A 17,328-nucleotide genomic window follows, 5' to 3' on the forward strand; every position below is an offset into this window, starting at 1 on the left:
CTCTTCACTTCCTGCTCCGCAGGCGACTAGACTCCCTTCCTGGTTGCGCAGAGGGCTGACGGTGATCTGTAAGTTTTTTCCCCTTTAAATAAATACTACCCTATTAATCATAATTCCAAACTGCTGTGGCATTGTTTGTGACTTACGCCTTCAGACCCTAGTATGTTTCAGCCCAGCAGAGATCACATAGTAAGGCCCTGTCTCAAAAAAAAAAAAAAAAAAGCTATGGATGTGGATGATCTTGACTTAACCTGTTAAGACTGAGTTCAAATCCCTCAGTTAAAAACAACCAGATACTTGGTCACCTTTTCTTTTAAACTTCTTCAAAGTGAGGCAGTAATTTTGACTCCTATAGGATCTCCAAAGGAACGTCTATGTTAGGGCATTAGCTAATGACTATGATCCTAATTAACTTTTCCATCATTATAACTCACAAGAAGGAGTTTCTATATAGATGTGCCTTACCAGCCAAGAGCATGTAGAGTTCCCCCATCTTTGGCTGGAAGTTGATAGCTGCACTGAGAAAATGGAATGCTGATGCATACTGCTGCATAGTCAAATGGACAAGGCCCAGATTGTACAGAATCTTCCAATCGAAGGGTGCCAAGTAATTGGCTCGTTTTAGGCAGCTGATAGCCTGCAGAAACAAGGGCATTCCACCCAGGGTAAAAGACAAGCTCAGCAGACTCAATAGCCACATGGATAAGTATAAACAAGGACTATAAGGAACACTCACTGCCACATACTTCTTCTTGCCAAAGAAACACATTCCAATATTATTCCAAAGTGGAGGACTTTCTGGAATAGCACAAGCCACAACTCTGTATTTGGTGAGGGCAACATCAAAGTCCCCATGAGTCTGCATCATGCTGCCTGCTGCCAAGATGGCCTGAAAAACACAGTGCATGTAAAGTTAGTAATTCATTCATCCAAGAAGTCCAAGGCCATGTATATATATATAAGCCCATCAGCACAAGACACGAACAAGAAACTTCTCCAAACTACTAAAGCAAGTGCTCCTAAGAAATGTTTTTGGAGCCAGGTGGTGGTGACGCACACCTTCAATCCCAGCACTCAGGAGGCAGAGGCAGGCAGATCTCTGTGAATTTGAGGCCAGCCTGGTCTACAGAATGAGTTACAGGACAGGCTCCAAAGCTACAGAGAAACCCTGTTTGGAACCCCTCCCCTCCCAAAGGAAAAAAAAATGTCTTTGGAATCCCACAGCATGAAAAACATATACTGTCATTGGCTCTATCTAACTCCATTTGTTTCTTTCTAGCTAGGGAAATCAGTATTCTGGTAACTACTGCCTTTCATCTTTGTACACTAGTTGCTCCAGACAGCTCACATACACCTGTATATGGCTACTTAATACCCAGCTCTTTCTGGCTCAGGATGCAATGTGAGATGGCTTTAGTTTTTTGGGGGTTTTCTTTTGTTTGTTTTTGGTTTTTCAAGACAGGGTTTCTCTGTGTAACAGCTCTGTTGTCCTGGAACTCAACCAGTTTGGCCCCAAACTCACAGACATCGATCTGTTTCTGCTTCCCAAATGCTGGGATTAAAGGTGTGTGCCACTATGCCTGGCTTGGCTTTAGTTTTTATCAGTCCAGCCCTATCATTTCTTTAAGGAAAGTGTCAGTCAAGGTGTAGCCCACAGAGCCAGGCTACTGACTTCCTAAATGATGACTGAGCTAACAGCCCAATCTAGTTACATCTTCCTCAGTAATGTTCATTCACTTGGTTTTCTTTCTCACTCCCAGGTCAATCTGGAACTTGTAATTTCAAATCCATTAGGATCAAGACATTCTTCAAAAGTTGTTGTGGAAGATTGGCTAAATTCTCAAGTAACAAATGAACTCTAACAGCACTCAGTCTTTGCAGCAGTTTGTTACCACAAATGTGCTTCTTCTGATGTCGAGCATCAACATTTTACCAGAGTTGCAGTAAGAACTTTTTTTTTAAGGTTTGTTTATTTATTATGTATACAGCATTCTGCCCACATGTATGCCTGCACACCAAAAGAGGGCACCAGATCTCATTACAGGTGGTTGTGAGCCACCATGTGGTTGCTGGGAATTGAACTCAGGACCACTGGAAGAGCAGCCAGTGCTCTTAACCCTTGAGTTAAGGACTAACTTTTAAAAGTAAGAATTATATATAAAAAGTGTTTTCAGGTACAGGGATGTACCTCAGTGGTAGACTACTTGCCTAGAACACATAAAGCTCTGGTTTTGTACCCCAGCACCAACATCCAGATACACACAAATTTAACTTTTGGGGTATTTAAAATGAGAAACCCATCTTCTGTTCCCTAGGGTCTGATCATCTCTAGAGGTCATGGGACCATGCACAGGAAGGCTCTGTAGTTCCACAGCCTGCAATACCTTGTAGTTGGCAGGGTCATAAGTCAGTGCATTTCCAAGATGTTCAAATGCCTTCTGGTAAACACCGAGCTTGAAAGAAAGCAAACCAAAGAATTTACCTCAGGGGGTGATGTGATGTTCAGGAGTCTAGCCAACTGTACCCTGAATGGAAACATGCAGTCATTTGTGAGTTTTCTTGACCCTGCCCACCCCCAAAATCATAATAATAACTAATAATAAAAACAAAGTGGGTATAACAAATAAAATGCACATCTCCATACTTGTGAGATTGCCTTATTTTTTTTCTCCTGATAAGGTTAAAGTATCTTTTGCTAAAAAACCATTTCAGAAACACTCATTCTGATCCATATTAATGCCTCCTGACTGGGACTGTGATAGTTAGCTTCATGTCCCTTTGGGCCTTCTCACAAACCAAAGCCCAGCAGATCCAAAGCTAAACTCTTAGTTGTTCTTAAAGCAGTAGTTATAAAAGCTACTTTAGAGACACACAGGCTGAGCAGGGACCTGTCAGGTAGGCAGGGTAAGACAGCACAGAGACCTGGGGCTTCGGGGACTCAAATGGACAGAAGTGGCAGACATCTAGGAATCTGAAAGAAAGGGGAGGTTTCTCTTGCTTCTCTCTCTCCTGCAGGACCTTGGCTAGTAAGATGAACCAGCAGAACAATCTTGGCCTCAAAATAGTAAAGTATGTCAGATTCTCCTTCTTCCCCACAACAATAAGATAGCCCCAACCACACAGCTGTCTCGTGTGTGTGTGTGTGTGTGTGTGTGTGTGTGTGTGTACTGCTATTATACTAGACTGAAACAGAATTATGACTTGAGAGCCAATGTCAGTTCTTCTAGCAATGAGTATGTAAAACAAACCAAGGTTCATGTGTGCACTGTGACTATTAGTAAAATGTGCCACATAGAGAAATGTAAGAGATCATCACAGATACAAACACTGAAACATTTCTAATGCCAGTGTGTGAAAAACAGTTTTCATTACCTGTAAGTAGAGTAATCCTAAGGTTGTAAGAAGGTCTGTATTTTCTGGCGAGAACCTGTAACAGAGAGATGCTCACAAGGAAGCCATGGTTATGAGATAAAGACTTGTACAGCCATCTGCCCCACTGCCAACACCCAGGAGCCTTTATTAAACCTCTTTCTTCCCAAGTAAACTTCTGAGGGCAGTTTGGCAATCTCCTTCAAAAGCAAAACATCTTAATCCTGGCAACAGAGAAGACCTGCTCAGCAGAACGAAATGGGACTTAGACTCCAGACTCCTTTTCAAAGCTTCTATCTATCTATCTATCTATCTATCTATCTATCTATCTATCTATCTATCTATCTATCTATCTATCTATCTATCTATCTGGTTTTTCGAGACAGGGTTTCTCTGTAGCTTTGGGGCCTGTCTTTGAACTAGCTCTTGTAGACCAGGCTGGCCACAAACTCATAGAGATCCACCTGCCTCTACATCCTGAGTGCTGGGATTAAAGGTATGCGCCACCACCGTCCAGCCAGAGCTTTTCTTTTGAACCAACAGCAACCTTAAAAAAGAACTGCAATGAATGATTCATCACACTGAAACAAATTAAGCATAAGCCAAGTCAGTCAGGACACAATATGCTAGTCCTTCTGTTGAGAAGTCTCTCTGCCCCTTTTCCTATGCTTACAATGGTAGGCAGCCTACTTCCTATGTCATTTAGGCCCCTGACACTGTGCTCTCTAAACTATCTTGCCAAACTAAACAAAAGAAGGAAGGCACATACCAGCCCTTGGAAAGACTTAGACGCTCATCTCTCACTGATATTTATCTTTGTCAAAAAGCCAGGGTTGAGACCATCTGAATATAGGATCATCAGTCTCAATGGCTAACGCAACAAAGAGCAAGGAGCTGTTTCATGCTTGTTCCCTGTAGGAAGTACAGAACCTGCAGAGCTAAAGCCCAACCCATGCGGGAGTTGGCAAACAACTTTCTCAGTGAAATTGAGAATCTGCCTCTCACTTTTTGTGGTAAGTATACATTTTGATCATGTCCCTTCCCAAACCACATATGTAACTTGTGCTTCCTAGTCTTCTGATTCCATCAGTACCTATCCCTTACCTAAGAACAGTCTTCTCCAAAGCTTCGGGTCTTGAACCTACCTTCTCAAATACTCAACTTTCTAGTTTTGTCCTCTGGAAAGCCAAATGACTCAAATCTTTTGAGTAGTCACTGTCACTACCCTCACTGGGGTTCATGTACACTAACTCAAAATGCTACCTTGTATAGGATAAGGGTCAGGAACAGGCCTACTTTCCAGCATTACAGGAGCCTCTGACTTGTTCTATGGCTCCTTCCAATCTGACTACATAAGCCTGACATTTTTTTTTTTTTTAGGAAGCAGTTTATTGTTGCTCCAAGGATGAGCGCTCACAAAGGCAACAGCCTTCAGAGCATCTCCTGCATGGCCTGGCTGAGCTTCTGAATCTTGGTCTTCGCAGACATGTCAACGTATTTCTCCCCAATTCGGACAATCATGCCACCCATGATTGACGGATCAGTCTTAACCTCCAGTTTCAATATCTGTCCTTGACCCAGGAAGCTCTTCAGCACTGTCTTTAACTCGGAGAGAACAGCATCATCTAAAGGAGATGCTGTGGTCACCGTGCATGGCACTTCTCCACGGTGGACACTTATGATGGTGGAAAAGGCAGAGATGACCGCCTGGGTATTGCTTAGCCGTCCGTTCTCAGCAAGCACATTCATGAGGTTGGCTGTCAACGGAGAAAACTTTTCCTTGGCTGTGATACTAGCCAGGCTTTTCGCTTTGATGGAGCGCTTGATGTAGGGGTTCAGAACCGCAAGAGACACCTTGGGGTCCTTCAGGAGTTGCCCCATCCGTAGCAACTCCTTTTCCACTTGGTCCAGCTTATTTTGTTTGGAAGCAGCAGAATAAAGGGCGGTGGCATAGCGACCTTTGATGCCATAAAGCTGCACGGGGGGCCTCACGAGCTTGGCAAAGGGCCTGACCACAGACATGCTGAAGCTCCGTACCTGCCGGGAGAGCCCGACCCCTGCTGGCGCCGCCATCTTTCTCCGGGCGGGTGAAGCCTGACATTTTGATGATAGAAATTGCTATAGCGCTGGGCAGTGGTGGTGCACGCCTTTAATCCCAGCACTCAGGAGGCAGAGGCAGAGGCAGATGGATTTCTGAGTTCAAGTCAGCCTGCTCTAGAGAAGGAGTTTCAGGATAGCTAGGGCTACACAGAGGAACCCTGTCTCAAAAAAAAAAAAATTACTGTAGCTTTCCAAACACAAGAGATTTTTCTGTCACAAAATGTGGTTAAATAAAATGCAGAAAACAGCACTATGATTTATATAGCCAGGAAGTTCATCCTGTGGGCGACAAAACTAAAAAGTGTCCAGTCTATCGCACCAGTTCCAGGGGCCACACATAGTCTATTCTGTGGTCAAACAAGACACCGGAGCATCTGACTACAGCTGTCCTATTTCAAAGAACCAAGTCAGTTGCAAAGGCAGTGGATCCCTGTAAGTTCCAGGCCATCCTCATCTACATAGCAAATTCAAGGCAGTCAGGGCTACATACTGAGATCCCATCTCAAAATAAATAAACAAAACAAGGTAATAACACACAGAAAACACAAGATTCATGTGTCCCCTAGACTACCCAATGATACGTTTTAAAAAACAGCAACAACAAAACCCATGATATTGGGACTGGAATGCAGCGAATGCAGCTCAGTTTTAGCACATGTTTGATTAAGCACGGGCAAATTTCTATCCTCAGCATAAAAATCAGAATATCAGTAACACAAAACATATTGGTCTTAGACTAAGAAAGCCAGATGTCTATTACTGCGCTAAGAGATTTCTGTTCCTGATATGATCTCTAGGAACATAGGATCTGCTACAAAGTATCAAACTAGACAATCACACTGCCAGCTGATCCCAAATTCTTGTTGAGAGCATACCAGCCCACTTCCCCTGCAGTGGTGTGTTCCTACCTAATTTCAAAAAGTGTACAATTTTAGGGTTATTTAAAACTAGAGATGCTTACTCCATATTTAGCTTCCAGTATCATCTTCCTTCAATATGGCCTAGAACACATGTTATAATTAGTTACTCAGTTTTAAACATGCAAGTGGGAAAAAAAAAAAAACCAAACACCTAAGGAACCTAAATCCCAAGTTGGCCTGTGAAGCAGCTAGCCTCAAGTAGACACTGTTACAGAAGAAAGAAACCATCTATTCTCCTAAGAGTTTACGTATCTGTTCCATTGCTTTTCTCATTGCTTCCAGTAGATGTGCCCAACCTGTGCCCCTGGGCTGCATGCATTCCATAATAGCTATGAATATGTCCCAACAAAAATAACAGACTTACAGAAAACTAAGATTTTTTTTTTGTGTGTGTATAATTTTTTGTTATTCAACTGTGCAGTTCTTGAGGGTGAACTTTGTAGGTGATAATTTCATGTTGCAATGTTAAAAGGGAGGACATGCTGGTTAGAATCTAAGAGAAAGAGACACTTACTCCACTGCTTTCTTGTAGATCTCAATGGCTTTGTCCAAGTCTCCCTCCAGTAAGTGGATCTTCCCCAGCATTATGTAAGTCAGATCATGCTTGTTAAGCTGGAGGGCACTGTGCAACTGGTCTTGTGCCTAATTAAAGGTTAATGGAGTAAATAGAACCAAGTCAATACCATGGGAGGACAGTGGTTTTCTGTGGTGAACGTGAAGGCAGGCCTTTGGTGTTCTTATGTGGGAATACCTTGTCTCAGAAAATAGCTTTTGCCACCTAAACCCAAGCATAGCCTAGCTGGTCTTACTGAGTTCATAAAAGATAATCAAGTTTTTGAATGTTTTCTGATTGACATTTACACCTATGACTTCAACTTCATAACCCCAAAGGGACATCATAGTGCAATATAGAATACCACAGCAAATTCGATTCCACCTACACTCCTGACTACCTGCACAACATTCTCCAGCTAGGCCTTGTTTTCCTCAATAAATATGAAAACAAATGAATACAAAAGTTGTTTTTATTTATTCATTCAACAAGTACTCATTGAGTGTCTGCTGGTCTAGATACCTGCTATACCAGAGTTAGCAAGAAAATAATGCTAGGGGCCTGGAGAGATGGCTCAGAGGTTAAGAGCACTGGCCACTGACTGCTCTTCCAGAGGTCCTGAGTTCAATTCCCAGCAACCACATGGTGACTCATACCCATCTGTAATGAGATCTGGTGCCCAGAACACTGTATACATAATAAATAAATAAATCTTTAAAAAAAAGAAAATAAAAGAATGCTATGGCTGTGCCTGCCTTTTGGAGGCCCTGGGTTCAATCTCCAACACCACACAACAAAGAACAAACATAAAATAACTTTTTGCTTGGAGAAGGCTGTATAAAACTTTTGTTCATTCACTGATTAATGAGGGCTTCTATAAATGCCAGGTGTTGTGTTTTTTTAGCCTATTAGGCTTTACAATAAATCTAAATATAACTCTCCATCTTAGTACAGATCCCTCTCCCCTGACTTAGTTATACTATGAACAGGAATGTACCTGATAAAAATATTCTCAGCAGAGAAAATTTAATCAGCTGTACAAAACTATAGATTCACCAAGAAAACTTATGTATCCCACTGAATATATATTTTATTATGTCTTACAAAAAATAATTCTTACACTCTAATTGCTAATAATGCAGATATCTTTTTCATATCCCTGAAAGATAGACTAAGTTTTACTGTGATCTTGCAAAGCCTTGTTAAGTGAGTATTAATAAGAGTCAGTCTTGGTGGCAGTAAAAAAAAAAAAAAAAAAAAAGGAGAACAAAGCCTCATTCACCAGGTCACGAAGCAAACTAATCACCATCATTATCCTTCAGAACTCTCAAAAATTCATCTGTTCCTCAGTTAAGACATGCATATAGGGCTGAAGAGATGGCTCACCAGTTAAGAACATTGCCTGATCTTTCAGGTGACCTGAGTTTAAGTCCCAACATCCAATTGATGGCTCAGAACCACATGTTAACTACAGTTCCAGAGGATCTGAAGTTCTAGGCTCCAAAGGAACCAGCACACACATAATACACAGACATACATTCAGGCAAAACAACCATAGACATAATAAAATAAAAAAATTTCAGTTTTAATTAAAGAAAAAAACAGGTATCTATTCCCTAATTTGAGAACCAAGGTCAGCTTAACATGCTTTGTCTTATGTCAAAGTCTTAAGAGCACAGATTTGTTCAGAGCAAAATATAAATTCATATGAGAAAAAATCTTATCATAAATCAAAATTTAAACCACTCTAAATTCATTTTCATTGACCTTAAAAGAAAAAAATCAAGTCCAGGCATGATAGTGCATCTTTAATCCCGGCACTCAGGAGGCAAAGGCAGAGGCAGAGGCAGTAAGATCTCTGGGTTTGAGCCCAGTCTGGTGTGAGTTCCAGGACAGCCAGGGTTACATAGAGAAACCCTTTCTCAAAAAAAAAAAAAAAAGTAAAAATCGGTTGTTGTCAAAGTATAAGATGGTTCTTTTAGTCATGATGATGGCTCAAGGTGCACACATGTTTCGTTGAAACAGTGTCTCACTAGCCTTAGAATTTGAAACAGTGTCTCACTAGCCTTAGAATTTGAAACAGTGTCTCACTAGCCTTAGACTGGTCTCAAACTCAGATTCTTCTGAAATTAGTCTCTCAACTGGTGAAATTTCAGGAGTGTGCCACAATGGCCTGAGAAGGTCCACTTTTTGATTTGGGAGGTAGAGAGAGAATCCACCCCCTCTTTTTTTTTTTTTTTTTTTTTTTTTTTTTTTTTCGAGACAGGGTTTCTCTGTAGCTTTGGAGCCTGTCCTGAACTCACTTTGTAGACCAGGCTGGCCTTGAACTTACAGAGATCCGCCTGCCTCTGCCTCCCTAGTGCTGGGATTAAAGGAGTGCACCACCCTGCCTCCACCCCCCTTTTAAAATCAAAAGTAGGAAAAAATGGGCTAGAGAGATGGCTCAGTGGTTAAGAGCACTGTCTGCTCTTTCATGGATACAGGTTCAATTCTCAGCACCCATATGGCAGCTCACAACTGTCTGTAACTCCAGTTCCAAGGGATCTGATACCCTTACAACGGACATACATGCAGACAAAACACTAATATACATAAAATAAAAATAAATCATAAAAAAGTAGGAAAAATGAGTAATGACAAGTATTAACATGACAGTAACTATAAAAGGCAATTTTTACTCCTCAAGTAAAAATTAACTCTACTGCAGACACAATGGACAGTGGCTCTTCTGTGACAAATGAACCACAGTGTATTCCAGTCAACCACCATCACCATTTTTATGAATTACCTTGTTGAACTCCTTTAGGTAAGTATAGCACACTCCCAGGTTATGGCAGATCTCCTGCACAAAAGAAAGGAAGGTAGTTAGGTGTTAGGCTATAGTTAGCAGTAGAGCACAGCAGTCTAAAGACTGTAGTTGAGGGTATTTGTGTTCATAAATACACATGATTCTACAAAAAAAAATTCCTAAATGTATTTTTTAATTAAAATTGTAAAATGTATGGTTGGAGTGATGGCGCAGCAATTAGGAGCACTGGTTGTTCTTGCAGAGGACCTGAGTTTGAGTTCCAACACCCGCATAGCAGCTCCAGTTCCAGGGAGTTACATGCCCTCTTCTGGCATCCAAGAACCAGGCATATATGTGGTGCACAGACATACATGAGACAAAAAACACCCAGACACAAGTAATTTTTCAAAAATTTATAAGATGGAAAAGAGCAGACAGAATCTTCCCAGATCTATGGCTGATCTGATGAAACCTATAACATAGGTCAGTGGGGCAAACCCATTCTTTTCCTTTGTAAATTACACTTTATCAGAATACAGACTTCCTATGGCTCTTCTACACTAGAACTAAAACTATAGAGTTATGTAACTGCAAGTGTAAAAAAGATGCAATACTATATAGAGACATATAATAACTATATACTAAATAGTCCTTTACAAAAAAGTCTGCCAACCTCTGACCTGCAGAAAAGAAAATCCACAGTGACTACCCTGGCTGCTGACAGTTTCTAATTCTAGTTCACTCCAAGACTGAGCTGTCTTCTGACCTAAGTGTTGTGAAATCTCTGGAATTCCTTTGTAATAAATCTGACTTTAGCAGCTTTAGAAAAGAAACCAGGAGTATGAAACGTGTTCCTGGAAGGCAGCAAGGGCCCAGGGCCCTATAAGTGGTAGGGATGCAATCCTGTCTCAGGAACACAAACCACAGGGCTCACAGACAACTAGTTTAATATGTTCCACATCTCCTAGAACAACGAAACAGTCAGTGGTAGATAACCTATTAGACAGTAGACTTGATGCCAGATGTTTTCATATATATTGCCTTAATTTTCCAAGAAATCTACAATATCAATATAGTTTTTTTAGTTTTATAGGAAATGGAAGCTCAGAGAAGTTAGTTTTTCTAACACAGAAAGTGACAGCGTTAGGATTTTTTTTCCTTCTTTCTTTAGTTTGTAAACAGCAACACCACACTCATGAGCCTGACAACCATCCAATCCTTATCCTATCTACTATTATTTTATAACCAAGTACCAAATAGTGTGATATTTCACTCACAAGTATTTCAGTATGTTTCTCAAATGAAAAGGTCTTTTTTTTCTTATTTTCTTTTTTTCAAGATAGGGATGACATGGTCTTAAAAAAAAAACACTTCAGGGCTGAAGAGATGGCTCAACAGTTAAAAGCACTGGCAACTCTTCCACAGACCTGGGTTCAGTTCCCAGTACCCACATAATTGTTCACAGCTATATATAACCTCACTTGGAGGAAATCCAGTGTCCTCTTCTGACCTTGCAAACACTTCCCACATTGCACACAGACATACATGCAGCCAAAGCACCTACACACAAAAGGAAAATAAGTAAATTTTTTAAAAAGTTGTTTTAGGGGGCTGGAGAGATGGCTCAGAGGTTAAGAGCATTGCCTGCTCTTCCAAAGGTCCTGAGTTCAATTCCCAGCAACCACATGGTGGCTCACAACCATCTGTAATGAGATCTGGTGCCCTCTTCTGGCCTGCAGAAATACACGCAGACAGAATATTGTATAAATAATAAATATTTTTTTAAAAAAGTTGTTTTAAACCTACCTGAAAAACAAAAACAAAGCCAGTATGTCTCATAAAGGTCTCACATTTTTAAATTATTTCTCTTAAACCACAATTGAAATAATGTCTACATTACCAATGACTGTGCCTTCAAGTCAAGCCTGTCTCCAAAACTTGTACATATTCCATTTCTTCATGCTATAGAAGTACATGAACAGACAAGAGAAACACCACCTTTCTAGTCATTAATGCTCTGCACACTAATTGACCCCTAACCTTGTGAACCACTGCTGTGGGTGATATTGGAGAAGATAGCATCAATATTCCTCAAACAACTAATAGCTTAGGAAATGTGGAAAGAAAAGCAGAATCCTATCTCTTGGAGAAAAGGACAGCAGTATCCAGGGACATCCTGCCGAGGCAGTAGACACTGCAGAAAGATCTCAGATATAGTTAGCAATGATACACTGCAGGCTGCAATCTACTTCTGTTCTTCCACTACCTCGCAATGTGCCTTTGCCATGCCACTCCATCTCCAAAGCCTCAGATTTCTCTCTTGACATTAGTGGAAATTCTCCCTACTTAACAGTTGATTCTGAAGTCAAGACAATTGCATGCAGGATTATTATCTCCTTGTTAGAACCGGATTGTGGAATATCATGATGAGTACAAGAAAGTAGAGCTAAAAGATTTCCTACAGATACTTATCAGGTATCACATAGATGGTATCTGGCTGTTTGCTGTCCCAGGTGAGCTCTTTCAGCTCCACAGAGCAGCAGATGGGCTTCATCTTCCCAGCACTCCTGACTCATCTTCCACCTTTTTTTTCTGCTCTTCCTGAACTCCATCTTTAACTCACTGCCAAAGGACTATCTCAGCCAGTTTCATAGTTTCAGTCACTAACTTATGTTCCTGACTCTAAAATGTTCACATATAACCTAAAACATCATTTATATCCAACTATACACTGGACATACAATAACAGAAAATGAGAGGTACGTTAAAAGCCATAGGAAGCGACAATTAGTGTACAGACAGGGCTGACACACTCAGACATGAGACACACTCTTGTTTTCCTTTTCTAGAGAGTCTCCCATTTACTAATAGGGAGTCCTAAACCAGTTGAGTTCCAGTTCAAAAGGTATGTTCTAGCCTTCCTTTCAGAAGCTGTGGCTGAAGCACAGGCTCTATCAGGGCTCCTCTTTCTAGCTTCTTTGAGCTCCTTATCTGAGAATTAATACTTCTGAGCTACAACAGTCATCTGTTAACTAACTATGAGTAAGTCTCAGCCCTGAAATTCTAGGACTACCAAATAAAGTCAAAACCAGTGAAATGGGTTTTCATAGGGGAGAAAATCCTTAATTTGTAAAGAGAATGTGTAGTCTGATTTTGTGCTGTAATTACATATAATCCCAAATTTATATAAACAGATGGTGGAAATAAAGGGATAGGGAAAGTGACTATGGTCAAGCTATGAAAATATCACAGTAAAACCCATTGTTTTGTACAATTAATATACACTAATAAGAAAAGGAAGACAGTGAAGGAAAGTACTCAAGAGCCACTTAAAGCTGCCATGACCCAAAGAAAGGCAGAAGAAATAGCTGGCTGACTGCCAAGCAGGTGGGGAACTATGAAATGTGCAATGAGACGTCTGTTGCTGATGCTTTCAAACTCCAAAGTAAAGCAACTCAGCCCCTAAAGTTCTTGGAAGTCAGGTGGATAATCATAGCAAGAATCAGAGCAGTGAAAAACTATCCGCAATACTAACAGCTGGAAACTATACAACAATGCCTGCAGAGTTATGTCGAAATGTCATGCTAAAAACAGAATCAATAAGACAATTTGATCATCTAAGAATTCTAGACAAGGGCCAAGTACTATGGAGGCAGAAGGAAGGCAGATCTCCCTGAGTTTGAGGCCAGCTTGCTCTACATAATGAATCTGAGGCCAACCAGGGCTACACACATAATCGGACCCTGTCTCCAAAGAAAAAGCTACTTGATAAATGGAACCATTAACATGCTAAGAAAGAAATGATGTTTCTTACCCAATCTTTCTGATTAAGTTTAGCTGCTTCATTATATACTTCAATGGCGGCTTTATGTTTTCCCAGGAGAAATCTGTAAAAATACATTTTCTAAAATTATTCAAATTTCATTATTTTTGGTTTGTTTTGAGGCAGGTTCTCATGTAACTCAGGCTAGCCTCCAGTTCACTGTGTAACCAAGGATGGCCTTAAACATCTGATCCTCATGTTTCCACTTTCAAGTACTAGGACTACAGGTGTGTACTGCCATACCCAGATAACCTAAACTCCTCTAAGATTAACTCTACAAGTTCACACTTTACACATATTCCATTGAGCTAAAACTTGCTAAATTTGAGCTGGTTGTGTGGGAAAAGTAAGGGACAGTGCCATGTCCCAAGAGCAGAATCTTCAGAGGTAAGGCTTGCATTGGCAGTTGTTCTAAAGCCTCAGTCTCGTACACACCCATGTGGCACTCTTCTGTAACTACTTCCTGTAGCACGAATAATAAAAACCCAGATACTGGGGTTCAACCTGATTATCAGAAAAACAAAGGAGTCAGCCACTGGCTCTTACCTCTACCTCAGACCAAAAACGGGCAAGATTCTGTCTCCATGAATCCTGAAGATTAAACAGCCCACACTCCACACTTCACTGAGTTCCCATCTCTTCCCCCTTATATCTCTCTCTGCTCAGACATATCACTCCTGTCTTCACCTTGCTAGTGCTAGGAATAAAGGTGTGTGAGCCCAAGTGCTAGGATCACCTTTATGTGAGCTCTGTTTCTCTTTAGATACATTAAATCTTGTATGATGGCCTTGAACTAACAGAGATCTGTCTGCCTCTGTCTCCAGAGCCCTGGGATTAAAGGTGTGTGCCACTACTCCCTGGTCTGTATGGCTGACTAGTATGACTGCTTTGCCCTCTGATCTTCAGGCAAGTTTTATTTATTAAAACACAAATAATATACCACTATATTTCCCCTTTTTCTCTAAAAAGGCTATAACTAATATATGAAAAACTATATACAATAAATACAATAACTATAGGCAATAATTACAATATATACAAGTAATAAATACATCAACAATGTCTAGTCCATTTATATGTGACAAATAAAGAGAAAATACTCTATATTTATGCTATCTTGGTGAGTCCAAAGACTTGTACCTAATTTACTTTCTAGCATAGCTTGCTTTCTGTGTCTGGTAAACAAAGAAAACTATATCTAATCTTCAACTCCTTCAGAGACACAAGAAGGAAATAATACTAACTGAGTAAGCAGAAAGTTCAAGCAAGCGACTTCCAAAAAATATGAGAAATAACAGGAACAGCTGGCTGCCTGGACAGTCATCTAAAGTTCCTCTGCGATGTTGGGACATCCATCTTCAGCCTACAGGCCCAGCACTTTCAACAGACTTCTCTTTGAAGCAGGATATTCTGAAGGGCTGTCTCTCTTTGTCTTAACAATGTTTGGCAGTCACTTTCTTTTGTGTCCTGCTTGTGCAATTAGGACAGCATACTGTCAGCAGTCGAGGCAAGGGCACTTTCTTGCCCAGTGGCTTACTTTTGCCACAAAGAAAATAAACTCCATGTGGAGTTTCTTCGCTGCCTATCATTTTCTCTGAAGTAGATCCATGCTGCCAGCAGACATGTTTCATTGTCATAAAAAAGAATCTGTTATTAAAACATTTTAAGTGCCATATTCTGTAGATCTCTGAAGTGTCTTAAGATGACTGTCTATCTAAAATATATCTTTGTTTGACCTTGAAAACATATCTAATATGACTACAACTTGATTATAATAGGTGATTAACTACTAACCTGTATGTCCTTATTATCCTAAACAGTTGGTAATAATAATTTTCAAGGACTAGAAATTTACATTACATTGTTAAATGAGTTGTATAGGTACAATAAATACCTTGAACAACAGTAGAAATGTATGTACAGTATGTTCTAACAAAATTAATCTCAAATTTGTATCAGTAAAAAATTCATATACAATATAGAAAAGTCCAATCCAATGTAAAATATTTAAAACTAGTAGTTGCTTTTTAAAAGTAGACTTATTAATCTAACCTTTTATCTTATCTATATCCTCCAGATAATCATAGATTAAAGGAAGTAAACAAAATAAGCCATGTAAAAGTAGAAAATTCACAGTCTAGATTATGTGTATTATTGTGTTTTCTTTAAATTTTTTGACTGTGAGGGAGCTAAGTACAGAGAGACTTTTCATTGTATGTGCTGCTAAGCTAAACCAGCATGTATATTATAAAAGTATTATTACTTCAAAATTTGGGTCTAAGGATATGATGCTTTGGAAAACAGGTTCTTCTTTTGTTTTCACAGAGGATGAGACCCTGTGGATTGCTTCTAAACCAATATGGTATGATACACCATGCCTTCCTGAAAGATTGCCGTAAACACCCTTAGAAAATTACTTCACTCAACTGGTGACTGAGATGAACCTAGCACATAGGATACACCATGAAAGAGCCAGGCAGTGGTGGCGCATGCCTTTAATCCCAGCACTTGGGAAGCAGAGACAGGCAGACGCCACAATTCTCCTGCCCAAGATGGATGCTGGTTAGACTCATGCTGGTAAGCCAGTCAAGTGGCGATACATATTAATGGAAATGGGTTAGATCAAGGTGTGAGAGTTAGCCAAGAATAGGCTAGATATAATAGGCCAGGCAGGAATTTAATTAATACAATTTCTGTGTGGTTATTTCGGGGGTTAAGCTAGCCAGGTGGTGGGACACAGCCCACTCCTCTTTACTACATCTTCCCTTTTTTCTTTTCAGAGTAGATTTGATAATCTACCTTTTATCGTATCATATGTATCCCCCTTTTTTTCTTTTCGTACGGCTATTGTATTATTAAATTTACTTCCTGCTGTCTGGGGTGACTGTAGATCCTGAAGAGAAAAATTTAGGATACTTGTCAAGTCCTGGGAGAGGCAGCTCTATCATTTGTTGTCCGTTCTCTGTGTAATGGGAAAGTGCAGGGCTGGTCTCAAGTCCTGGCTAGAGTAGTCTGTGAGGCTGGATCTTCTCAGCTGTTCTGAACAGTTTGTAGTCCAAAGCCAATCTTTAGATAGTGTTTTTCAACTCAGTGATGTTTTCATAGTCCTGGAGGAATTGTTGTTGTGGGGCCCCATCCTCCTTTTGGAAACTTCAAAGGTCGCTTGCTGTTAGGCTTATGGTTCGTTGAAGAAAACTGATAGGGACTCAAACCCAAAATCATGTACAGGAAGGTAGATAAAACCTTTTTTCTAGAATTAGTTAGTACTCTATATGATCATTAATATCATGACAAAAAGTTTAATATATATATTTATATGTTAAATATATATGTGTATATATATATATATAAATCTTACAAAACTTATACCTTAAGAAAAGCTGATAGTCAATATAAAACCAAAAGATTATGAGATTAGTGGCAATAAAATAGTCTTTAAATTTTTGTTTTTCTTCTGTCCCATATCAGGCTCTTCTGACATGAGACAGAGATTTTGAATTTTACTTTACAAGCGTGCTTGGGTTTAGAGAAGGAGAGAGCCACACTCCAACTCCAAAGACAGGTTTAATCTTTAATAGGACTGGGACTACCAAAAGACTATTTGCATTATATGTCTGTAGAGAACAGCAGAAACAAACATTTGGGAAGATTTAAGAAATGTTATCCTGGGGCTGGAGAGATGGCTCAGAGATTAAGAGCATTGCCTGCTCTTCCAAAGGTCCTGAGTTCAATTCCCAGCAACCACATGGTGGCTCACAACCATCTATAATGGGGT

The 17,328-nt window shown here is 40.1% G+C and overlaps 1 protein-coding gene and 1 pseudogene across 3 annotated transcripts in view; both read right to left on the bottom strand.

Annotated features, from left to right (window-relative positions):
- The window catches only part of Bbs4 (Bardet-Biedl syndrome 4), a 40,915-nt gene that overhangs the window by 7,918 nt on the left and 15,669 nt on the right, over window positions 1–17,328 (bottom strand). For all 3 annotated transcript variants that reach the window (XM_005369498.2, XM_026777243.1, XM_026777244.1), the window contains 7 exons: window positions 13,545–13,617; window positions 9,731–9,784; window positions 6,904–7,031; window positions 3,373–3,427; window positions 2,385–2,453; window positions 737–889; window positions 466–637 (listed from right to left, as the gene is read on the bottom strand). In XM_005369498.2, the coding sequence (XP_005369555.2) occupies window positions 466–637; window positions 737–889; window positions 2,385–2,453; window positions 3,373–3,427; window positions 6,904–7,031; window positions 9,731–9,784; window positions 13,545–13,617 (704 nt within the window). The remainder of the gene's footprint in view (window positions 1–465; window positions 638–736; window positions 890–2,384; window positions 2,454–3,372; window positions 3,428–6,903; window positions 7,032–9,730; window positions 9,785–13,544; window positions 13,618–17,328) is intronic.
- Window positions 3,845–5,535, bottom strand: LOC101979537 (annotated as a pseudogene).

This window comes from Microtus ochrogaster, unplaced genomic scaffold (genome assembly GCF_000317375.1).
Source record: "Microtus ochrogaster isolate Prairie Vole_2 unplaced genomic scaffold, MicOch1.0 UNK49, whole genome shotgun sequence".
NCBI lineage: Eukaryota > Metazoa > Chordata > Mammalia > Rodentia > Cricetidae > Microtus > Microtus ochrogaster.